The 27,239-nt window shown below is 38.5% G+C and overlaps 1 protein-coding gene across 1 annotated transcript in view; it reads left to right on the top strand.

The window, feature by feature from the left end:
* nrg3b (neuregulin 3b) overlaps nt 1-27,239 on the top strand; it is a 181,967-nt gene that overhangs the window by 88,347 nt on the left and 66,381 nt on the right. Inside the window, exon 2 of the mRNA XM_040135935.1 lies at nt 3,920-4,052. Within this exon, the coding sequence (XP_039991869.1) occupies nt 3,920-4,052 (133 nt within the window). The remainder of the gene's footprint in view (nt 1-3,919; nt 4,053-27,239) is intronic.

A 27,239-nucleotide genomic window follows, 5' to 3' on the forward strand; every position in this document is an offset into this window, starting at 1 on the left:
TCATGAGACTTTGCCCTGGTTGTCGAGTTATTGTAACCTTTATGTTACAATAACAGATCTGCATGTAATGTTATATTTCCGCCATCAGAAATAATGATACGTTTCAGAATGAGATAATTGTATATTTATTTTAAGCTATTCGACTTTTTGAAGATATTGATTGAAAGCGATTCAATAGTAACGACTGAGAAGAAGTACCAGCCTCAGTATTCCTCTCAAATAACTCTGATCTCTCAGGCATCATCTGAATCTGTGATCCCCAGCCAGTAGATTCCTTGAAAGTTACCAAGGGAATTGGCAGTCTGCATTGCCTTTGTGCAACCAGGGAGAGACGTGAAAATGATTTCAAAGAGTCCAGGATGAATCACTCTCCCACTGCAGCCCCTATTTATTAGCACATTTTCCACCATGGTGTTTTTTTGACAGCTACCTAAAAGTCTGAGTTTCATAGAGTTTGCTAGAAGCTTGATTTATGAGGGTTTTATTTGGTAAAAAAGCTTCATTATAATTGTTGATAAATGAACCTAACGGCAACTTGTATGTTTGTCATAATTAGTCGTCACGTGCAAGGGACACAACAATTACTGCATCAGCTATTACCTCAGTAATGAAGTTGAAGATTAAGGGTTTACACGGATATATTCAGGGTCAGTCCCTGAATATTTTTCATTTCTGACAACACAGAAATCAAAAGGAAAACATCAAAACATACAAGCCCACATTATCACAATTCCGCTCTGACACATTCAAGAAACTAATTAATTGCTTTCTTAACTTGCTTTATTCCAGACTGGAGAATATTAAAAGGATGTAGAATCTCAACAGGATCCTGTTTGACAGGTCCTTGTTTAAAATTTGCCCAAGTTTTGCTTGCTACGCTGCAGATTTTTTTTTACCATTTCCTGCCTGTCACAGTGATGAAAAGGGAACCCATAAGAAATTGACAGCCTGTATTGCTCGAGGCCAAACATATCTGAAGATGACTCGTTTGTTGATGTGGGCAACAGGGCTAAAAGAGTGGACTTAATCCTTTAAGGATTTTCTTTTGCAGATTTTTTAGAGGTAATCAGTACAGCCTGTTTGTTTGTAGACGTCACACCTGAAGAATAGCAGAACCTTTGTTTGGTAGAATGACAGGTCAGAGACTTAGCACTTTTTACTCTGTTTTAAAGAGGAGAGTATGCTGACGTGTGCATTTACTTTCACATGTTTTATAGGCGATATTAATCACTGGGTACTGGGTATAATTGCAATATTTATAAAGCCACGGGAAATTTCAAAGATCAGCTATTCTAGAAATCCTTTTCACATTCAAAGTATGCCATTATATGTTTAATTTAAGATGCTCATGTCAGCCACCCTCCCTCTGGATATGAAACTGGCACATTCAGTGTCTGAAAAAGAGAACCAACAGACAAAATGTGCTGATATAATGTGCCTTGGAGTTTTGTGGGAGGTTTGTCCCTTATGAAAAAATATATGGAAACATCATACATCATCATTGATTCCCGAAGTGCTGTGTCATTGGTACCATAGTGACCTTTTATGGATCGTAACCTACCACTCTGCTCCGTCAACAGCATGTGACAAATTAAACAATGGTGCACTTGAATCTTTTTCCATACAGGAAAGAGTAGAGCAATGGCAGATCAGAAAAAGCTTTCTGTCCTGACTGTTTTGGACGAAAAAAAGATGACAACTTTAAAAAAATAAAGGTTTTGAAGTGTTTGAGCACATATAAGATTAGTTATACAGCTACTGAAAAGGGTGTTTGTTATCTGCTAGACCTTGGCTTTTCTAATGTAAATATATCAATGGTTAGGCTTTCAGCACAAAATCAATTTTTCTCTTTTGTCAGAAAAGCTCTGCCTTGTGTGCTTAAACCTGAACCACTGACCTAACATAGCGGGCATTGTCTTTGTATATCAAACGTGTTTTTTTCCACATTTGGTCACTGATGCTGTCTGAATCAAAGCTACGAGGGGCTTTAAATGCCATGACAGTTATTGCCATGGACTTGCGTACCGCAGGGGGACGTTATGTTCTATTTTCTATTATTAAAGTTGCATCTTGGAATAGATAACCTTTTGAACAATCCACCCTGGGAATTTGTGGAATTAATATTACAAGATGTAATGTGGTGTCTTTGAAAGCCCAGAGAGTGAAAGAGTCAGCTTGGGTGCGAGTCCTACTTTCATATGTATCACACTCAGGGGGCTGATAAATAAGAACTGATCCAAAAATTATTCTAAGCAGCAATCAAAAGCGCGACGTGCAACAGATACAGAACATGAAAGTATTACCTTTCTTATCTGTTAAATACATCCTCTTACATAACTTAAAAAAAAAAGACAGAGACCCCAAATGCATCTGAAGATATGATCTGACCTGCTACAGCAAGTATTTTAAATGATATTTTCCAAAGTTTTTACTCTGACAGAGTAGAGTCTTGGTTAGCCCCAGGAGCACCACATATCTCTTTTTGTGTTCCCTCTGATCTCTCATCATCTCTTGGGCCTTACATCAAGAGCCCCAGATTTATCGATCGATGGCCATAAACAAAACACAGATTGAACTGGGCACTGGGGCACAACAAATGGATTACCGAGTTTTTATTTTGCCCCATGCGACTGGTCGCTAGAGCCTCAGCTGAAAAAGGACTTTGGCCAGCAGAAGTACGGAACATAAAGCAGAATGGGCAACAGCGATTTGGCAGACTCACACAAAAGGCTGATAGAAATAGGTCTGGATTGACAATTAGAAGAATATGCTGTGTGAGTGCATGTGTATGCATTTAAGTGGTTTGTCTTTGTTCATAATATAAATGGATGAATGCAAAATCAGACGTGTAATCCAATTGTATTGGCAAGGTATTGAGCGTAATACCACGCAATCCAATTTTCGATGCTTGACTACATGATGGAGTAAAAGCTCGTGAGTGATCATTTCTGTATCCCCATACACATGTATGTGTGTGTGTATGCATGCATGACTGTGCTTGTGCATGAATGATCTTGATAGAATATCTGCATACGTCATACATTAGCCCGTGGTTGCACATGCTAGCACACATTATTTATACGTCGCTTTGGCCACATGCCTGACAGCTGTGCATATTTCACAGGGTGGAGAACCCTGCATTGCAGTGCTTGTACATGGCAGCCATGCTCGTGATGTGAGAGCAGCTCAGGGTCAGACCAGAAGAAGAGAACGAAGGCTACATCATCGGGCCCATCTCTCTCGCTCTGTTCTGCCTCTGTGTAGTGTAAAATTATTATCGTCTCACTTTCTTATCTCTGTCATGTATTTCTGTGTTTTCCAACTGTGTTTAATAACGCACCCGATTTGGAATAGACCGAGGAGTTGTGGTTAAACTCCATCATTTGAAACAAACAGCAAAAAACACCAGGAAAGCAGTACATATGTTTAATAAATACAACATATAAACCCAAAGCACTGCAATACTGATAACAATAATAATACGGTATGTTATTGCATATTATTACAGTCAATAACATACTTTATATCATTACTTTGCTTTCTTTGTTGCATCATGTCAAAGTCACAAATCTTGAGGCATAAAAACGCTAATTTTACTCAATCCCTAGTGAAGTGAGTTGTTCCTTCCTTTAGGCCACTTTAATTTCAGGAATCAAAAAGGAATGAAGTCTTCTCTTTCAAGCCGAAGAGAGTGGTCATATTAGTGCAAAAAGGAAATCACTGTAGAAGATCTATAAACATGATGGCTGAGTGCAGTAAGCACATCAAACAACCTCAGCCTCAAACAAATGAGAAATGTTCCGGGGTGAATTAGCTATAATTTAAGATGCACATTTGAAAACCTGTGAGAAATGGCCTGTTTTTAGTTTTCTGTCCAGCTGTAACTAAATCTGTCTCTTTTTGTTTCTGTCTCCCGCAGTGGCCCCCACACTTCCTAGTCTACGTTCGGAGGTCTTCAAGCCATGTGTGGAAGACAAGGACCTGGCCTTTTGTCTAAATGAGGGAGAGTGCTCCATTATTGAAACCGTGGCTGGGGTTCACAGACACTGCAGGTGAGCGTGATGGCGTGCACTTCTGCGTGAGGCATTTGGTTTCTTTCTCAGCATTGATGTTTCCTCTCTTTGCCCTTCCCCGCCAATCACTAACCTTGGGGTCGTTTTCATTCAAGCCACTTTTTTTTGTCTCCAGTCTGACTGGCCGTTTCCTTAGAGTGATGAAACACAGGAAAATCGTTGTGCAAATGCACCTAAAATGCACTGAAGATCTATACTCACCAGACCACTAACCCAGGGATCAGAGATGCTTTGGCTGCATCAGATGCAGCTAATTCTCTGATCCGCACATCCAAACTACGCAAATGGAAAGGAATGTTTCCACGCAGATTCAACTAGGACCCACACGGGGAGGTGTTTTCACTTTGGTCTGACAAAGGTTTTTGATAGTGATAACAGTCTTATAAAAAGGCTTTTTATGTATTAACCTCACATGAATGTTGTATGATATGACCTCTTTGGTATGAGGTGCATTTTGATGATAACTGTAAAGGGGCTCTTGCAAGATCCTTCTTTGATCATACTTAAAAGCAGCTTCCTTTTTTTTTTTTTTTTTTTTGCAATATTCTTTTCTTTCCTTTTTTGCCTTTTGTTTTCCTCAGGCAGTAGCTAAAACCCAGGAGAATAAATACAGGTAACTCCTGTTAATATACCCTTGACGTACTTGGCAGGCATACCTAAAATGACTAAAAAGAAACAAAGCCAGTCACAAACTATTTTTAGAGCCTTTGATAACTTATTTGCCTACATTAGCAAGCCTATACTGTCTATCTGTCATGCCACCTAGTTATGTTTCTTCATATGTGTGATAGAGAGCAAGCAAACTTTGTTTGTATAGCACTCAAAACAGAAGATGCAAAGATCTTTAAAGGAGGGAGAAGAGAGGAGGAATATATATAGACAATACAAAGTGAATTGTATAATATAACACTTATCAAACTCATCAACGTATATTAAGTAATAATACAATAAACCTTTTTTATTGTACTGAAAAAACCACACACGACACAGTGTGCTGGGAAGTATTCTTACAACTAATGCATATGTTATTGTATGTATATTGCAGATTTATGTACATGTACATACTGTATGTGCCATTAGTTTGCGGGTTCAAGTTCTTGCTAAGACCTTCTCTCGTCTTGATATGTGCCTGCATGTCTGCTCCCCCCCGCGGCCCGATGCACTAACTACTCTGCAGTCACTCTGATATATCACTTTAAAAATGCATCACTTTAAAAATACAGGATAAGAAATGTTCTCTGAGGGAAGAGTTGTGCTGAATGGTGCTCAATTGAAAAAGAGCTCATTAATACACCTACCTGGACGTTAAGGGTCTAAATCTTCATCTTTAAAAATCTTTAAAAGTGCATTATGAATGACACGTGAGCGTGAGTCAAGTTTCTCAGGAAATTAATGTTGAGCAAAAGAAAGTTGAAAACAGTCAGGAAATTGTTCATTTATTTAAAACTCACTGACCAGGGGGTTTGATCAATGGAGAAACAAGCAACATTTTAGTAGTAACTAGCTATAAAAAAAAATGTAAAATTATAATGACATAGTATCATGCAAAGTAATACTATGTCATATGATACCATCAAATGATAAAATGATATTGATTCAAGTATTCATAACCTCAACACTTATATATTATATATCATTTTACTGTGAGGCAGCAAAGACTCTGGGAATAATTAGATGATAGGAGGGAGAGTCAGTGTGTGTTCCTGTAAAATTACAATGGACAGCACAACAATTTGGAATGTGCCACTTTTGTAACAGCAGCATCAAGAAACCCTTAAGACTCATAGCAGCTACCCTCCTGGCTATAATTAGCGACAGTTGAATGACTTCATACAGGACTCAGGACAGGCTAGAGGGCCTAATCTGGAGGCACTGTCTGCCGATTTCTCCTGAGCTGAGTGCCTGTTGTGGTAAAGAATGATTACAGGTTTGTTGGTTCTTTTATTGAAAGATTTCTTTTGCCTGAGAGAAGCCCTGGCAGTAAGTCAGAAAAACATTGTCATTTTACTCAAAAATAACTGCCATGTTAATGTCTTTGCTACTAGGTGGAATTCCAGGTGTGCTTGTGATTATTAATAAGCATTTTTGCAGGACAGTAATAACTAAATTATTTTGAAGACAACTTGCAACAAGTAATTTGAAAATAACAAAACTGAACCCACTTTCTATTTAAAAAGTTGCATTAAAGCATTCTGACCACAAGAAATTCAGGACAGCAGAGCCCTAATTCTGTAAAGTTGAAACAGTTTAAGTTGTACTTGTACTTGTACTTGTACTCGTACTATTAAACCTTTAAAATTGAATGCTTTTATTCCATGACAAAATAGTCCTTCTTCCAATATTAATTTGTCTTTTTTTCTCTTGTTTGGTCCACCAACCCCTGAGAAAACTATCTCTGTGTTTTTGGCTTACAAAATGGCTTCAATTCTCTTCGGTAGCCTTTTGTTTACTTTGGATCTTCACCATTTCATGCTGAGCAGGTAACATACAGTCCACACTCGTCTGCTGAAAATGGCTGCGTGCGGTTTTGTTTTTTGGGGATTCAACCATATGGACTGACAAACCAGAACAATGAGCTGAAAGCTGCAAACAGGTGTAGAGTTCCTGCTGTGTCATTACTATATTCATGCTACACTGTACACAATGTTATCCTTTGTTCTTCCCGTCAGAGATACTGTGCATGGATATCGTCCATCCACTTCCCTTAATACAACTAAAACAGAAAAAGATACTGATACAGATACTGATGTTGATCAATCAACCCTCAATCAACCCTCCCTGCTTGATCAGCGTCCTCATGAAAGTAACTGCTCATGTGTTCGGTCTTGTTCTTGACTAAAGAAAAGTATAGGCTTAATGATTTCCGCCTCCTTTGACATCCTCTTCTCCTCCAAGCCACAGTGCAAAGAGCATAATAGATGGCTGGATGTTTTCCAACATGAGACAAATAAAGACGTCAGAAAAATCTTTTAAACACTTGAATCATTGGATGAGAACATGGTTTTGAAATTGGGCATCAATGTATTTTGTTATTAAAAATTTCCCTTGCTCTCCAACCTTGCTAAGCCCAACCCAGTATGAGGATGCATTAGATTGTGATTAAACAAATATGTTTCAAATCAATTTCAGATTCCAAAATTAATTGTTAAACTTTAACAAGATAAATATCAATTACAGTTATTGTAGTCAAAGTCTCCATTTGCAATTTTCAGTGCTGTGCCATCTGTTTACTTCATAGAAATCTATAAGTAAAGAACTGGTCTTCTTTGAAATATTAAGCATCAGTTGTCACACACAGCACAAATCAAAGAATTGTAAATCTCAGTATGGTCCTGTGTAGATCCATGCTATTAAATCCACCCTCAGGGGGAGGGGAAATTTGATTTTGACGTGCACTTCTGATAGCAAAGGAGAGACTATAAGATGATAACACACTTTTCTTCGGCCCTGAGATGTCAGACTCAATGAGGGCACAAATGTAGAATACATATATTTTATGAAAATATAAAAAAGCCAAAGATGGAGGAATACATTACCAGGAGGTATAGTAGAGCTGGCAGTCATACCCAATCATGTCACCTGTTTTCCCATTCCTGTGTTCAGCACCACAGCACTCCAGTTTTTTGATGATGAGCCTGGAATAAAACAGCCACTAAGGCTCTTCCCCAAGGGGAAAGTATGTCCTCATGCCAGAGGTAGAGAATATGATCCTGCGAGAACTGTTGCTCCGTGTAAGAACTCAGTGTCAGTACGTGAAGAGTCAAATAGAACCTGCGGCAGACTGTTGGGATACTTTGGCTGTGCCAGTGCAGCTCGGACCTGCCAGTGCCTGACAGTGCCATGGAGAATACAGCTACCTCCACAACTGTCAGTCCATGTGTAATCGTGCATGCTGATGGCTCTGGGTTGAATAACAGCACACAGTAACAAGTGTAATAAGTTATGACCTACATGATTTAAAGTATTTTTTCCCCAGACGAGGGTTTCAAGATGCCCAGCATATCATCCTCAAAGAGTTTGAATAGGATTTGTTCATGTATTTTTTTAAAGAAAAATAGCATATAGTTGTGCCTTTAACCATGCGCTTTTGCTATGATCTATATAGGCAGGCGGTGCCAGCGCGATTATGGTAATTATTAACACCAAAATTTCAGTGCTTCATAATTGCTACTGAAACGTACCATATTGTTCCTTTACTTCCACTTAAGCAGAGCCACGTCCATGGTAATTCAGCAAAACATCAAATTTGTGATTTTTGTGATTCATTTTCAATCAGCGTGTTTAGAAAAAATATGGCCACATTCCAAGTAGAGGTATTGAGACGGTAATTTGTGGTGCAAAAACTAATGCTTTGGTTTGCTCCTTATTTGAGGTCTGTGAGTTACAGGAGGGCATGTGTCTAATTCAGTGAAGTGGAGCTTGCCAGAGCCACTTAAAGTCTGCCCATTGCACGAGACAAAATAGGACCTTATGGCCTCTGATAATACTTGTGGAAATACATAACTGTGTTGTAATTGATCATTCTGCATGGATGCCCTTCATTCAGCTAAGCTCTTGCTGATGATACGCCCCAAACCGAGTAACGGCCTCTCTGCATTTTTTAGTACAATCATTTCTAGCAGGTTGTAGTTAAAAAATACTGGTCCTGCTCAGTGATGCAGGTTATGACTTTGATGTGAGGACTCTGCAGTATCAGACTGACATGTGCTCAGCAAACCAAAAGCATGCAGTTAGCCACGGTTGGAGGACGTTTTAGACTATATTATTCTGAATGAGGGTGCACTGGAGCTCTGGCCACCACTTGCAGCATTATGTTGTGTTTTAGTGACACACAGCAATGGTCATAACATTTAGGAACTGTGAGGCTTGTGCGTACTTTACTCAGCATCTACAATACAGCAATAAAGAAGTAAATTCTTGTTCAAAAAGAAGAGTGACTCTTTATGCAGTGACATCATAGCTGTAAAATCTTTTTTTCGACTTAAATGGAGAAGATTTCTCTTGAAAAAATCCGTGGAAATGTCGACTCCGTCCACTGAAAATACTTGTCTGTTATTAACACAATGTTTCCTAACTTGTATGGGCATTGTATCAACAACACTTGACACAGATGCTCAGTTGTGTTGCACAAATGATGCAAAACTGCTGCAAGTTAGCTTTATTGTTGAAACAGCTTGATACTGCCACCTTACCAAAGAGACACAGGAAGAGGAAATACAATTTGTGTATGGGTCCTTTTTTTTATACGCAGTAATCTATTATCATGGGTTTTGAATATTTTACATTCTAACCGATATGTAAATCCATAATAATAATCTAAAAATGCAAAAATACTGTGCCAAACCAAAGTTGAGAAGAGGGTTACAAAAAGAATTAAACATGGTGCATTTTGCATATTAAGAAGTGATTTTAACAAACACAGTTTAATACATATCCACTGGCAAGATATTTGAATGCCTTTGTTCTAACGTGGTGATATTGCTAGTATCAAGGATTTCGTAGCCTGTACATTTAATTTGAGACATCTTAGAAGAAGGTCTAAAACATGCAACCAGTATAGAAAGGTTTAAATACAGATTTAATGAGCCTATCATAATGGGTGTTTACTTATGATCAAATGAAAAATTTTATAAGTGCAATTTTGGCTTTTTGCTTTTATTCAGCTTACTATGGACGAAATCACTGTCCTCTGTGTGTGTCTTTTTGCGTGTGTGCATTAAAAGCCCGGCAAAGCTCAAGGTAGCTCGTGTCTGCTATTACCATGGTAACTTCTTCCCTCATTAGAATGAGGCCAGAAGCAGGAAAAAAAAAATAGTTGTTGACTCACTTATGGTGCGGCTGCTAAGGCAGTTACATTCAGATGTTCTATCATCACTTCTCCTTTGCATTATATTTTGTGCATTGACTCTGACTGATCAGACATTAGAATAATTGTCAGCTGACGGTATGAGTGACTGCTGTCGTGAATAATTCATGACAAAATTTGCACATTTGATTGCTTCGACCAAAGCTATGCTGACATAAGATATTAGCTCGTATTTAAATGAACATGGATTTGTTTTATGTCTTTTCCTTCAAAATCCATCTGTGCAGATGGATTTTGAAGGAAAACCAGTATTTCATACACTGTGTGTGTGTGTGTGTGTGTGTGTGTGTGTGTGTGTGTGTGTGCGTGCATCCAAATGCCTTGGGGGACATGTTCATCTATCATGATGAGGAAGCACATGAAATCTCACAAAAGGAATAAAAAAAAACACCATCTGCTATTCTCTAGTTCCCATGAGCAAAAGAGCTATTTCTATTGGTAGTTTGCTGTGGGGCTAAGCTTAAGGATAGGCTGAGAGTGCCGTTGTGTGTTTGTCTGTGTCTTGGTGAGCCTGTTTGTTATTTTTTTCACCAGGACCCAGGAGACGTTGACAGCAGTATTAACAGAATCTGATATGACAAAATGAATCACATAAATGAAGACCACAGCCTCTTAACTTTCCCTTCCTGTTTTTCTTCCTCTCATCTTCCTTTTTCTACGGGGAGCCAGTTCAGCGATTAAATTGTCACTGCACCGTCAGACCTTGACAGGCTGCACTAATCCACGACGCTGTCGCTCCTCTGCTGATCCATCCTGCTAGGGAGGACGTTCTCCAGGCTTAAAGCCAATGGGCCATGTCCCCCACTACCCCACCCAGCTGCTGTATGAAAGCAACACAATTATAAACGTGGGAGCAGACTTACCTGTTGGCAACATACCATGACAAGCCCAGTACAGTTGGCAGATTAAGTGTCTGATTCAAGTTAATTAATTGACAAAAAAAGAATGTTGGCAACCCAAATGTTAAATTGTAGTACATTATCTCCTCCTTTCCTGACTGCCAACAAGAAGACAGTTTATATCTCTTAATATATGAGTGATTTATTCCAAAACCACTTGCCTGTTATGCACATCTACAAGTCAAAAATTATTACTCCTCCTAAATCTACTTAGTAGTACATGCATACATATCCAATTTATCCATCCATGCTTCTGTCTTGGTTCTTTCAGCGTTATATTTTACATTCCATAGGCCCGTCACAAACGCTGCAGATGAAAGACTCACGTGTCCACATTCAGTTAACAAAGGCGGCCTTGTGTTTCAAGCAACAAGGCTTAATGAGCTTGGGACAGACATGCTGTCAAGAAATCCACCATTCCTGCAGACAATAAAAGCGTTCAAAAGGTGTTGGTCTATAATTTACTGTGTAACGAGTTCAGCTTAGTTTAAAAAATGTACATGAAATAGCTGTTTTAATTTCACTGGCAAGCGATGCCTCTTTGTGTTGGACCGTATTACAAGGTGCCGGAATGTCGATTGCCCATAAGTGATTAAACCTTTTATAAAGTTGAACTGAAATGAATTGTTTTTTAAGAAATCCTTGGTGTAATTATGGAGTAACTATGACTTTGACACCAAAAAAAAAAAAAAAAAAAAAGATATAATGGTGGCCTGTAGGGAAAATGCTTTTTGGGCCACAGGGGATATTTTTTCTTTGCAGCACTGTGAATGTCCAGCCATAGGCTGAGTGGTGGTGCCATATCCAGCTTAATTAATCCATGGTCCTGGAAAACTCCTACCCACACGCCTAAAACTACAAGCTGTTTCCAAAAACAGGTTAAAAAATGGTTTTGTTCTCTTTTGAAAAACTGAAAAATAGCTGCAGTATCAATGTTTCCTCACAAAAAAGTGAGGAGAACTCAGTTCGACTTTAAGACATCTTACCCAAGGACTGAGCACAAATACATGTTCCTTTGTTGCTGCCGTGTTGCCTGTGAATATGAAATCAGACCAAAAAAAAATTTTGAAAAATATTTCTTTCAATTCACGGATGAACCTTGATTTTTTTTTTTTTCACCCCCACAACCACCAGAGAGTGTGAATCATTTTATCACTGAATGCCTCCACATTTACAAAGTCACAGTCACAGAGAACTGTGCACAAATACATTTGAAAAACCTAAGATCACAAATGAGATGACAGACAAACCAACACATTATTCCACAGAGCACCTCTCCCAACTCTCTCTTCTCCTCATCAAATATACACTAAGACTTTCGATAAAGTAATGACAGAGCAAAATGTAACCACCACAAAGGCGTGTTTGTGGCTGCGTTGGATTTGAAAGCAGCAGCACAGCCCCCGTTAGTTGCCTGCAGCACTTTACTTGTCATTTCGTTGTGAGCTCAGCTGGTAAAGGATTACAGCTGCTTCTCATTACCGATGTTTAGGCTAAATATTTTTCAGCGGTGGACACGGAATAGAGAACAAATACAACAGCTACATCATCATGTTTGAGCGCAGAAAAGACAGAAGAGGATAAGAGGAGGTGCAGTTGCTAGGTGGTGTGTGATAATTACATGCAACTTTTTGTTAAAAGGGAAACAGTGGAGGAGAAGAATGTAGCTTCCCCTCATCTCAGGGGTATCTGATGGTAGAATCTGTAAAATCAGGGAGTTCAGGTGCAGTTTAGAGTTTAGGCCTTGAAATACTCTCCTCAACTGTGCTAAGGACTGTAATCTGTACTCCACCAGAGGGAGCTCTACTTATATCATCCTTACAGGTAGAAACTTCATGAGAAGTGAGACATCTTTAAATTCAGCTCCCTTTATAATCTGTTTAGGCATTTTTTTGGTTTCTGGTGAGGGGGTCCTAATGCTAAGGCCGTAATATTTCCATGTGTGTGTTTAGAGTGTTTCATCTAAAGTAAGTTCTGTTTACTGCACTACTTGGAATTAAATGTTACTAATTAGCCCGTATAGGTATAAGTAGTGATATGCACATCAACAAAACCTCAGTGGGACAGGATACAGAAAAAGTAGTGAAGCAGGAGGAAGACCTGTTGGTTGAAACGTGCCAAACTCCACCTCTATTATTTCCATGGTCTCCCTTGTCTTCCTAATTTTTTCTCTCTGTCAGAAGTGCAGTACAGTAAGCCTCAGCCCCTCTTTTTAAAAATCTTTACTGGCTTTACCTGAGCTGCAGTTTCTACATTTTATCCGCAGAAGGCTGTTAAGTAAGACAAACAGATCAGTCAGTTGGGAAACACAAGGCAGAGGACTTAGCAGAAAAAGAAAAGAAGAGACCGCTTGAACAAGCAAAAGAAAATGTAAGAGAAAGAATAGAAGAATTGGGTGCAGGTAGTGGTGCTTAACCAAGGTGATATTTCATCATCAAATGATCTGAAGTGGTTTTTCCTCATATCGTCATGCTACGTGGCGTGTTTTCACAATAGGGGTTGCTTTGTTATTGCACTGGGAGAACTGTCCATGTTTATTGATAGAATGCTCCTGAATTGAATTTGAATTTAATTAAGTAAAGTAGCAAATGAAAAGAGACAGAGTCAGAGAGAAATCCCATTGTTCCATCTTAACCTGTCTCAGGCTGAGATTAATTATCAAGCAACAGACTAGTTTAATCCATGTTCTCAGGAAAACAACAAGCAAACTGGGGATAAATTTCATTTGTCAATACAGATAGATGTTGACTAACAGAGCTAGGATGGAAGGAGGGCGCTCTGACTGCAGAAAAAGCAGTTACAAATGTTAAAGCTAATTTGAATTCTTCTATAAACAAATAATGATGATGTTTCCATATGGATTCTTTTATTTTGTTCTTGAAAACTGGTAAAATAAATGATTAAATAAATAAAACAGGGTCAAAGACTATTGAAGAATTTGCAAAAAACAGCCAATCAGCACTAATCACAGTTCTCAGAAACAATGATCGCCTTATGGAGTCCAACAGAACCAGCAGCCCGATTCTGCTGATTCACACGCATGTGATGCAAGCACAGTGAATTTGAATTAAGCACATCAGTCTGTTGTGTGCACTCAGGTTGAGGCTAAGCCGTCTTATCTATATGCAAATCTCAGTTCAGGGACCTTTTTAGAAAGCTATACAATGTATGTGTTTTGTGTGACAGAGTACCTCACAGAAATGCTGGTGTGTAGAGGGTTCATGGGCAGGCATGTCATGCGTTATGCTGCATTGTTTAATCCATATGGGAGGTCAAAAGGACTAACCGGTAATGTTGCACCATACACTGACACTAGAAAGGTACTGCAATGACAGTATTTTAATACGAGCTGTATTTCCCGAGTTGTGTCGATGTGCGGCAGAGGGGCAGTGTGTGTTTTCAGCGCTCTGCTTCCACTCTCTGCACTCCCTGCGCTCTGCTTCCACTCACCATGAAAGCGACAAAACAAAGAGGAATGGCTGCAAATACAAGTGCTCTCGCCAAGCCTCCACGGCTTTTTTCGACAAAGCAGATGCATAAAGCAAAATATGGCGTTAATTCGCTTGCATAGCCAACGGTTAGGGCAAGCCCACGGGCACCACAAAGCCATCTGTAAAAGATGTTTTAAACCTACACAAACCAAGGGAGCCAACACATCTAACCTGGCAAAGCATCTTGCCAAGATAACACGATTACATAATGACATCATGCCCATGCACTGAAGTATAAGTCAAATGTGTGTTATTTATCTTGTGACAAGCAAACTTTTTTTCACCGTCAGAGTTCGACAAGGCAATGAAAGCTGTTTAATTTGGCTTTGTCTTTTTAGCTAACTTACCAATGTGGCAAACATCTCTATATGCAAGCGCACCATTCACAGCGGCGACATCAACTTTACCATAACTTGCGAGCTGCTAAAAAATCAGGCGTTCGCAAGAAATGCAGATCCGCAGCACCAGTTATAAATGATCCAGTTATACTCAGTCAGTACCGGTAATGGTGATTACGTCTTGTATAATTTTGACAATTGTGAATTCTATCACTGTCAAAGAAATCACATAAACTTAAGTATAGGGGACATCAGATTACTGCATAACATGTAAAAGCTTTAATAACACTATGACCTTGAACTAACTATTTACAATAGTCCAATTATTAATGTTATAAATGTACTCATTCATTGTCAAAAACACACCTACATGAATGAAAAAACAATCATACAAGAAAACACTTAACAGCACATAAACTACAATTTTATTTAGAATGAAAATAATACATATAAACGACATAAACTGTGAGTCTGGCACTTCATGGTGATGAAGCACAAACCTAGGATTATTAACCTGCACACTACAGTCGTGCAATAAAGAAGAATGAACACAAATAAGTCAATACACCTCCTTGGCGGAGGTCTGCGCTCTGAGTGCATTATCTAGTTTTCTATTTAGTCCAATTAGATTTAAAAATGTTAATTAACCCGAACAGGCTCATGGTATCATTTGAGTATCGGCTTAGAGATATTTAGGCAGGTATCGTATCATAGTCATAGTTTTGGTATGGTGACAACCCTACTAACTGATGCATTTGGTAAATTAATGCTATCTCCAGACAAATTTCTGGGTTTTTTTTTAGAAAATGGTCAGTTTTATTTTGGCAGCTTATGAGCACCAGAAACTTTCAATTATACAGCATAAACCAACAAACTTTTGCAAACTGATGTTGTGATTAATTTTAAAAGCATGACATGCAGGAAAACAAAGTTAGCATTGACTTTGAGGGCAGACGTGTATGTTTGACATTGTGTCATTGACTGGGAATTGAGAAAACCCACCTTCTGAAATGGAATTTCAACTTAAAGTGATGTTTTATTTTAGCCTTAGTTGTTGACAGTGGGAAATTCTGGGTCTGACCTCATTAATATAAAGAAACTGAGATTTAATCCTGGCTTGTTACTTGTTTCAGATGATTAATGGATATTGTAGCTGATGCTCCATGCTCTGCTTGACCTCTACACAACCCTTGGCATGATAAATAATGAACTGAAGAACTGCCTTGGCATCGTTGGGACTGCTCAGGACTGTATATCTGTCAGCATGCTTTTGGTTTTTATCGGTGATTGTGTTACTTCTGCTTAATTTAGTATGTGCGGTCAGCCACAAGGTTTCTTTCATTGCATGGAAAATACTGCAGTGTCTGTCTACTGAGCGTCTCCGAAATTTCCCTGAGCTAAATGCTGAGGGGAACTGAACTCCCGTCAGCGTCTCTCATGTCATGCCATCTTAACACAAATAAAGATGTCTCTGGCTCATTTAACTCTACAAAGTACACCAGGGTTTAATCAGAGAATGTGTGGGTTTCATTCGGGTTTTCTTTTCACTTTAAGTAACATAATAGAAAGTTAATCCCATCATGTTTTAATATACAAGGAGCAATGCAAGGATCCTCGTTTTACACTGACACAATTTTACTAGCATTAAAATACTTACTGGCATTTACATAGGATTGTCTTTGTAATTGTCATACTCAGAAAAAAAAAATGAGTAGAAGATTAATAAAAACTCAATAAAATAGTTCAATGTATTTAATGTTTATAAAAGGTGAATTATATTTGTAATTAATAAATTACAGCATGTTTCTATTTTTTTTGAGCTGATGCCACAGAAAGTCCTTGATAGATGTCTCCAGGCACTACTGTATTCTCTTTTTGTCTGCACCAAAAAGTTCTTTTCAGTTGAGGAAGCTGTCTAAACTTTTCCCAACAGTTCAGTGGATATGAACATTTTACAGGAAATCATGACAGTGATTACATATTTTGAAATGCCTTTGGGTTTTTGGATGATGATGTCGTTGAAGCTTTGCTGGTATTTTCGCAAGTGCCCCTGCTCGTCACTGCTGTTTCCATTAATCTCAGTGGAACTCAGTCTATGAAAGTTCCTGCCATTTCTAACTCGATGTTGTCAGCGTGTTGAAACCCAAAACCTGTACAATATTTTGATATTTCAAAAAAGGGCATTGCAGAGCAGCAGGGCTTTTAAATCTACCAACTTAATCATACTTGTTTCACAGCCACTATCAAACTTAATGATAAAATCCATACAAGCACACTCATATATTCGTAAGTTGTACAATTAGTCAAAAGTACAGTATGTCTGCCCCGATTTAATCTTTGATGGAGTTTTCTTTCCGGAGTTGCCGCTGTTTATTATAAATAGATCATCTTTGATATTGTTTTTTTTTTTGAATGCTGGAATGTCTTCATTAAAATAGTGCTGTATTAATGCTGAGAGATTATTTAAAAGCAGTCTTAAATAATCATTGAATCCACTCTTTTTTGATTAAATTTGCCTGGGAAGTTATTAACACTAGTAAAGAGAAAATGATGTTTCACAATGCAACAATTCACACCCACACAGAGACAGAAAAACAGACAGACAGACAGACAGACAGACACACTGCTACTACAACACCAGTCCTGTATGGGGATGGGCAAGGGCAAACTTTGGAGGGGACTGAGTGGGAAGTAAAAGAGTGAGAGAGTGAGTGTGAGTGTCTGTAATAATTGGAATCAGCAACTGAATACCAAATTTTCACATTTCATCAGTACCAAATACCGTTTTATCTCATCTCAATACTTCATTCATGGTTCAAATGATGTGGCTTGTAACGTAGCGGTTATCACCAGTGTCTGTTAACACTAGGGTTAACCAGCTTCATGATACCGGTTATCCAGGATCGCCAGTGTGAGTTTTAGTGAAGCAGGTAACCCGAAGAGAGACAGCAACCTCAGGACAACAGCTGGTGGTCTGGAGGTTGGCTGCTAGCCAAGTTCTAAAAACTTTTTTTCTCACCCCAGACAACTCTTTTTACTGGAAAATGCATGCAGCGTGGTACGATACTACACTAAGTACAATGAATGCTGACCGAGTGTACTAATTAAACACAGAAAAGTATGAGCTTAAACCTTTAACGACTGATGACCATTTTTTTGTGTGTGTGTGGGGGGGGTCAAATTTCTCTCTTTCGTGCCTTGTGAGGACATGTCCCCTGTGGCAATTATGTGCATGGGAATTGGGGAATTTTTGATTAAAATATAGGGATACATTAAGACCACCTTACTAACTAAATACCAATGGTTTACAATGAAAATCAAAAAAGCATAAAAACTAAAAAAATTTAAGTCACACTTTTTCAGCTACTTAGTGGTTGAATTACCAGATAGCTCTAAACTGGCTTCGAGAATTAAACTTTCTTTTTTTTTTTTTTTTTTTTTAAAGAAAGTGTTCTCCTCTTTTTGGTGCATTTTTTGAGTGTATGGAGGCATTTTGTGTCATGTTTATCAAATATGTGCCGCAAGCTGTAAACTCAAATAAACTCACAAACAAAACACATGCACATCATAGATTTCAATCCTCCGGAAGTTGTCATAAGTCTAAACAGAAGGTTAAACTTTCTAATGGATGTCCCGAGCTTCCTTAATCACTTGTGTGAGAGAGAAGAGACCTGGGAAAGAGTACGCCAGAGAGAGAGAGAGAGGAAGATTAGAGTGTCTTGACAAGGAAAGCCTTTCAAGTTTGTAGGTTTGAAGTGCTAATGACATGCAAATGTGTGCAAATGAGTGTGCACCCACCCCCTAAAACTCTCGCCGAATACTTGAAGCTCAGTGAAATTCTGGGCTGGTGTTTGTCTATAAATAGTGAAAGTTTGGGGAAGTTGTAGTGTTCATAACTTTATTAGCAGCAGTCCAGATCACTGGAAACCAAACAGGACTGTACGGGACTCTACAAGAACATGTTTAGTTCATTTTTCAACAAATAAGTCTCTCTTTCTAGATTAATCTTAAATTATTAAAATGTCTCTGTGATCAATACGTATGTCACATTGAAAAATGTGATGTATAAATACATTTTAGAATCAAATTAATAGTAACTTGACATGAGGAATAAAGTTGCCCTGAGTTATACTGCTTGTGATAATCTGTCTATATTTTTTTTGAGGGGGGGCTTGATTAGGCTTAACTTAATTATACAAAACACCAACTGGATAATGCAGCTAAACTTTCAAGAGAGAGCAGTTTTACAACATATGACAAGACAAATAAAGGGATGAATGAACAGATCAATGATCCAATTACCTTAGCTGACACCCAAATCCATAGGCAGTGCGGAGAAAGATGGCAAAGAAATCCATTTAGCAGCAGTCAACAACTTTAATAAAAGTTTGCTTGTAAAACAAAACAATTAGCAACTGTGTGGCACAATGAGAGATAAGACGAATTAAGGTTTCAGACAAAAAGAGGCAGAGTGAAGCACAGTGAGAGTGCATAACGTCATGGTAGACTGAGAACAGCAGCTGCTTTTCAAATAATGGGGCCACATGAGAAAACTTTTAAAATCCTTCGACATTTTCATAATGAACCACATCAGAAAGTTCGCAGATTTTTTGACTCACTCCTTTACACGTGAGACGATTAGGATAAACAGCATCACACATGGCGAGGTAATCCTCCTGACTCCTGATATGTCACTGTCGTCAAGACCTCTAATCTCACAGCATCCTGTGTGATCACATATGCATTAATATGCATATTGATGCAGCCCAAATTAATATGCAGTGATAAAAGAAACACCTATAGAATGGAATTTGCTATGGCAGGTTAGAAACACTGATCCCCCTTGAAGGACTCACGCCTCTGCTGATACGCAACAGTTTTCATATTATCGGTACGGCTCAGAACTTTCCACAAGTCAATTAGAGTGATCAAGATGGATGGATAAATCTGTAAAGCCCTCACACTACCAGATAATCTGTTCTAACCGTAACCCCCAACCAAGCCTCCAATGAGGATTTCACATTTGATTGTTGGGATGGATATATCTGGTGGAAGTTGGCACAATAAAGCTTTGGTGAGTGCCCGGCTGTAGTTAACAATTAAATGGCAGTGTAACATTACCTTTACACCTGAAATGTAGTCTTAGGACTGGGGTCCATGCATAGCTGGTTGCAGTATAACAAGCTAGTGTGTGAAATAAAATCAAAAATGTGTTTCTTCAGTTCAAAAGTCACACAATACATATTGGTGAAACTGGTGATTCTCTTCAGAAAAAGTTTCTTTTTCGTATTAATTCAGTCATCGTTACCCTCGGTATTTTTTCTGAGAAAGGACGGGATAGTTTTTATAATTCTTGCTGTTATTCCATTGTTGTGGGAGAAAAACCACAATGTAGGTCAGCTATTAACTGGAATTAAGCTCTTGGGAAGTCATCAGTCTCTTACTTTCTAGATCCTTGACTTTCTTCCTTTTTCTTTTACTTTGGTTCTCTGCCATTTCAAGCTATGCAAGTAGCACACCATAGGTTTGTGTTCAAGGAGCAGTTGGCCACAGTGTTATATGACATGCTGTACACAGAATATACGAGGGTGTTGATGAGGTACTGCTAGGAATCAGTGAAAGCAATGAGCTGAAACTAAAACTCTGCAAAAAGCTACAGAACTCAAGTTTGATTCTCAGTGGAAATAGAAGCAACCTTTTGACTTGACTTAAAGTTAATGTCAAACATGTTGCTTTATAGTGCTTTAGTAGATAAATACTTAAGTTAAATATTGACTCATGTCAATGTTAATGGGAAAACTATTATTGATATTAAGAGTCAGTTTAATGTTTAAATGTTTTATGAATTAGAGGTCTTATCGAAAGCTTGGAAGAGCGATTCTTAGACACAATCTCTATCTCCTAGCTGCAGCAAGGTGAAGTATTTCTCTGTCAATGTTGTAGTTTATTAGATGCTGATGATGATGTGAAGAGGATGAAGGAGACTCCGCTGACTCCGTCTTGATTGCATATAAAGGTTCATTACAAAGAAGTACAGCGTCAAATCAAGCATCTGCAGATCTGCTCGTGAGAGGGTGTGAAGCCAAAGAACCACTCTGAAAATCAGCCTTGACCACCGACTCTTAAATAAGGCAGCTGTTTTCCTAAAAACTGTCACTAACATATGGTTTCAGTCACAAAACAATAACTTCCTTTTCCAAACTGTGAAGCACCCTCTGAGGACCTTTGACCTAGGGCCTGTATGTAAACACAGCGCTACATTTGTAAACTTACACCTCAATGTTTCCAAGAAAAATTCTAAATGTCACCACATCGCCACTTTTCTGAAAAAGAAAAGAAATTGTAGAGTTCTCTCAGCTTGACATGCCACTTAAAGACAATAAACCATCATAAAGGTCAGCATCTGAATTATTATGATTATGACTATGATTTTTGGCACTTGTTAATACTTTTATTCATGTCAGAATAAAATGCACGTCTCTCCTCTAACCACTTTAGTGGTATAAACAGATTTTTTAAAAATCCAATAAGAAATATGATTTTTATGACATTTTAATATACTGGACTGGACGAGCTCTGAGGCAGTAATTGCCAGGAAAATACGAGGCCTTTGCTTTAGTTCTTGTATTCTGTGACTCAAGTGCAACGGTTGATGCTGTTGGTCTCCATATCCTTCGGCCTTTTGGCATCTCCCCTCCTGTACTCAGCTGGTTTTGCTAATAGATAATTAAGAGATATCCCTCCTCAGCTACATACACTATATGATTACAGTACACTTTTTTCATTGCAATGGCATGTAACATCATATTAAAAGTTGGCGCAACAGTTCTCCTGTTGTGCCAAAACTTTGGGGTACAATGTACTCCTGCAATGCAAAGGCCTCTTCAACTTCACACACACACACACACACACACACACACACACACACACACACACACACACACACACACACACACACACACACACACACACACACACACACACAAACACACACACACACAGCCCTAACATGCAGCCCTAATATCTACACAAACCAGAGAGCACAAACATAATCCAGTCTCTCTAAGTCTCTCGTCACTGACTTTGAGCAAATGCACATATCGATTATGGCCTTGAAGGATGGCTCATGCCTGCATTCAAACGAAAAAAGAGCTTGGGAACAAAAACCTTTGAAAAAAGGAAACCTTCCATGTGGACAAGCTTCCCACTATTGTTAGGGAAACAGACACTGTCTCAGTATTTAAGTCCAGACTCCATTTATTTAGCGCAGCATACAACCCACCTTAACTCCCACCTTGTCAGCCAGTCTCTTTTATCTACTGCCATGCAGTGTATCTTTCACTTCCCTCTACAGATGGTCTTAGTATTGCACAGTGCAATACACATATACAGTTACCATGGTTATATGCACAGACACTTGCTCTGGCCCAATTTATCGAACCTTCTTATTCGTTAAATTTCTTTCTTTAATTCACGTGGGACAGTTAGGTTTGTTACGAGACAAGGTTTAATTCAGACTTAAGAGTTTGAGAAATGAGGAATAAGCTCTGACATCAGTTTAGGTCGCATGTAGTTTAGCGTCCAGTACCTTTGCAAACGAAACTAGTGATGAAAATACAATCAGCATGTAGGTCTTAAAATTCAGTGATGAGACAGAGATGAGAAACAAATATAGTGCGGACCCCTCCCTGCATTGAATTCCAGTATGAGAATGGTGGGTTTGAATATAACTTTACAGAACTGCTCAGGATCTGCATAAGGGCCTTCTCACCTCTCAGAATAAGATTGGCCAGACAAGGAACCACCCTTCTCCGACCCAAAGAGGCCTATGTTTTGACTTGATAATCAAATTTAAAGCAGGACTTGAGACCACTTTGTCACCTTTTTGGGGTCATCCTTGCTGTGGATCCCAGGAGAAGGACCAGAAAAGGTATAAACCCTCATGAAACAGAGACTGATGTTTTATTCAGCAAGCTGAAATATATTTTACAGAAGAAAATCATCAGCATTAAACGCAGGCCTTGAGTGAGGTCGCCAGATGGGTTGAGAAGCCCCGCTATCTGACCCTCATTGCTAGGCAGCCGCTTTGTCCCAGGGAGCGCCACCTTCGTGGTGAAGACGTGAGTGAAGCCAACATCGAAACAACCACTTCGGGTCCAACTAAAAGGGGTTCAGGTCTGAGACGACGTAGTAAATGAAGGCAAACTTTACTTCTACTGTGTGTTGTAAGAGCTGATGTTGGATAGTGCTCTAAATTCTTATTTTTAACTCCCAGGGAAATTGATTATCCCCCTAGCGTCCTGCTGTTCTGTCATAACTCTGAACCGGATACTTCATTTCACTATGACCAGACTAAGTGATCAGATCATTTTGTCCTTCAAAGATGAACTTTATTCATCTCTTTGATCCCGACATTATTGTCATGTGATTATTATTAATATCTCATTTATTCAGTTGCTTCTAGACATTTAGCTATAAATAAGTCTTAATTTATCGTCAAGTCGTGGTCCTTCAAATCAGAGTCAGAGATCCCTGTATCGAGTTTACCACTTCTGATTATAAGACTGATTAGATTGTTTTGTCTATTTTCCTTCAAAAGAAGGTGATGCCCTGATTTTCAACAAGTTCAAAATTAAATTCAAGTGTAGTAGTCACTACACAAATTAACAGTAACTGCAGGTGAGATAACAAAAACCCAGACGATTTCTAAAAGCATCTCACTCTCTTACATCTAATTGAATTTAATCTAATGTACTGTGAATTAACTTAAAACGTGATGGAAATGTGTGGAACAATATGTATAAAAGAAGAAGAGTAGTGTAGTTTACTAGATGGTGATGATGATGTGACGAGGAGGAATGAGACTCCGCTGACACCGTCTTGATTGCATATAAAGGTTTATTACAAAGAATAACAGCGTCAAATCAAACATTTGCAGATCTGCTTGTGAGAGGGTGTAAAGCCAATCAACCACTCTCCCAATCAGCCTTGACCACCGACTCTTAAATAAGGCAGTTGTTTTCCTGAAAAGCATCACTAACATACGGTTTTAATCATAAAGCGTTACCTCCCTTTTCAGACTGTGAGGCACCCTCTGAGTCCCCCCGATCTAAGGCCTCTATGATAACACATAGCTTCAGATCTACATATGTCACCATACACCTCTGTAGTATGACACAAGCAGTGTTAATAAAAGGTAAAACCATTATTTGTCTACACAGTTGAAGAGAGTGTGGTAATGAGCATTGATTTTCATGCATGAAAGAATGTGTGTAGGCTATGTGGAGTCTGTATCTGTATCTGTAAATAGCCGCAGCCTCTGTTACCAGATTACTATATTGTTTGTTAAAGCTGGTTTTTCCACCATGCAGCTGAATACAGGCTGGATGAAACGTTTGGAGCATTGTTAAGGTCCTTTTTTTCCTCGGGGAGAAAATAAGTCTCACCAGTAATATAACCCTGTCTCCTTCAAATTACATTCATATACAACTAAACTGCTTTCCCAATTATATTGTGGGGGCAACGTAATCGCTGGCTTAGGTTCAGAGGCAACTTTGTTTTTAATGAATCATGCGCTACATTTATTAACGGCTGCAGAGTAGCCAGGAGTTGGTGGGGCTGGATGGTGGGCATATATGGGGCACGATTGTCACACCAGAGACCAGGGACTCACATCCACAGTCCTGTCTATGGTTAGGTCTAGGCAACAAAAGACCATGATTTTTCTCTAACCTTAACCAAGTGCTGTGAGTGCCTAAACATAACCATAAAAAAGTTTTATAATTCTGTAGTCATACAAGGTTATATTATACTGCACAATCAGATATTTTTGCAGAAAACAAATACAGTGTCTATGAACATTTTACTGATACATTCAGTGTCAACATATTTGCAACTTGCCAATACCATACCATATCATGCCAATGATAAAATATATATAAATTTGTAAAATAAAAGCCTATAATTGACATATTTAAACTGGAAAATATTTTGTAGTAGGTAATTCTTGAACATGACGACACTGAATGGCCAACCTTTAGTCAAAAATATTAATATCAGAAGTGACATATGTAACAATGAAGAAAGCCCTGGGTTTTTTCGGGTTCACATTTTTGACTTTTATTCATGTTATATATAATTATAGTTTAAACAAAAACCCTGTAGTGTTATGAAAAGGATTTGTCGTATTTAACTTGTTATTTTGTGTTTGTCTATAGCCAGTTAACTGATTGTGCAAGTATTTCAAAATGATGTGCATGATCTGTTAAGCTGAGCAAAGCTCTGAGGCCTTTGTTCAATTTCTAATAAATTAAGTGAAGGACAGTTTTTAATACTTTGTTTATAGGTATTTTTTTCTTGTCTTCAAGATGGAGGATATGTGTTTTTGTGTACGGTATGTGTACATGCGTGGGATCCCCTACAGCCAAACAAACTGGTACCAGTTGCTCCTAGTGTTCACTATTAGAGTTGGTTGGTTATGGATTGGTCCGTGGTTATCGTAGGCCACTAGCATTCCCTGTAGACTTCTGCTTGGATGGGTGTATGATTTGCTTGCCATGTCTTATATAAGCAATGTTTCTCTCTCTCGCTCTCTCTCTCTCTCTCTCTAAGGCATATCACTACTGAGGTCAGTTGTTGGCTGGACCGGCTACGGTCCAGTCATACATCCCTTAATGACTGAGTGAGTGAGTGACAGAGTTGAGTTTGTGATGAAGTTACACCATAGTTTCCCCATTAGCCATTGTTCTTTCAAAATAAATGTGAACAGTTCCATGTGAACAGTAATGTGTCATTATGGGGGCGTTTACAGGCAGTGTTGCCAACTTAGCACCTTTGTCGCTAGATTTACCGACTTTTCACATGTCATTAGTGACTTTTCTTCACAAAAAAACCTAGCAATAAATCTAACGACTTTTTGGACAAACCTCAGCTACTTTCCGTAGAAGAGAGTCGGCAGTATTGCCCCGCTAAGGTGAGGTCAGGCTTTCCCTCCGCAGGCACACCTCTCTATGCCTCTCATTCAAATGACCACATGGCAGCTGGCACAGACGTTTCATGCTTGTTCCATGGTCTGACAAGAGAAACAGAAAAACATGTAAATGAAAACAGGTTTATTGGGAATTCGGCTGTATTAAATTAAAAAAATTAATTAAAAATTATTTTGTATGTGAGCACAGAGAGTAGGAGAGAAGCAAACAGATAAAGGGCTTACAAGATTGTTTTCTAGATATTTGATTATTTGTAATAATGATAGAGATGATTGTACAAATGGTTTCTATTATCCTATCCTAAACACTAAAATCATCTCTGTACATAGATTTGATTCGAGGTGATGTATTATTTCTTTCATGAGTCTTTCACAGAGGGAGTCCATTAACATTGAATGACACGGGGGTGGACAGAAGAACATGAACACATGAAACATACTGTATAATGCAATCTAGTGTAACAGCTATGCAATAAATACCACTTTTACGAAGCTTAAGAAATTCAAAGGTTGTGATCTCCATGTTGATTTCTGAGCCTGCGGATTGAGGTGTTGTTGTAAAACCTTACCAAAACTAAGAACTTCATACAATTTCAATTTTCCACATTAGAACCACATAAAAGTGGCATTTATTTCATGACTATTGCAATGGATTGCCTTATACACTATCAATGTTGATGCTATTTTGTCAACCGCGTGCTGTACCAATCCACTTTAATCTAAAAATATTAAAGCAACATTTATCGATTTTCGGATAATAATGATCAAATAATTACCTCTTTAGCTGCCAAATGCTCCACCATGATAAGCAGGTAGCTTAGAGTGTGTTTATCAGAGTTGAATGATGTTAAAATACTCTATAGAGGTGATGAAAACCGCAGTCGGGTGATATTTTCTCTGTGGGTTCATCACTACGAGCAACCCCTTTAACATTACACATAGTCTTTGTTTATATAAAAAAATCGGATTACTACAGCTTGCTTTTGACAGCCATTTTTATTATTATTAACAGTTAAATGTTTTTATATTCTAATATACACTATACTCATCATTTGTGCAGTGTCTAATAATGTGTCTAATAATTTATATAGACTTGGATCTTTACATCATGTGCTCATCTGGTCTGCTGCACATATCGACCACCATAGTTTAAGGCCCCAGTACTCACAAAAATGAGATCAGTCGCCAGAGCAAATGGCCATACATCAGTACATCTGATGCTAATTAATGACTCAGGGAGGTTTGCTTATCATGTAGCAGATATACGGTACCAATATCCAAGTCGGTTTATCATATCAACTGGAAAAATGTTAATTTTTGCATGGTCCAAGTTTCTGACACCAGTGTAGATGGGCAACTATAAACAAAGTGTTATCATGAATAGAAGCATAATTTCTGCAAATTACTGCTGCTTATAGCTCATTAAAATGCAGTAAACTGATGCGTCTGGCTGTGAATGCCACATAGAGTAGAACAGTATCTTACATGACTACTGTGCATTACTGCAGAATTGTCTTTGGAAACCCCGGTTGTTGTGTGTGATCAATATTAGTATATGAATGGTAAAATATTTCAAATTTGCAGT

Source organism: Xiphias gladius, chromosome 9, assembly GCF_016859285.1.
Source record: "Xiphias gladius isolate SHS-SW01 ecotype Sanya breed wild chromosome 9, ASM1685928v1, whole genome shotgun sequence".
NCBI classification, from domain to species: domain Eukaryota; kingdom Metazoa; phylum Chordata; class Actinopteri; order Istiophoriformes; family Xiphiidae; genus Xiphias; species Xiphias gladius.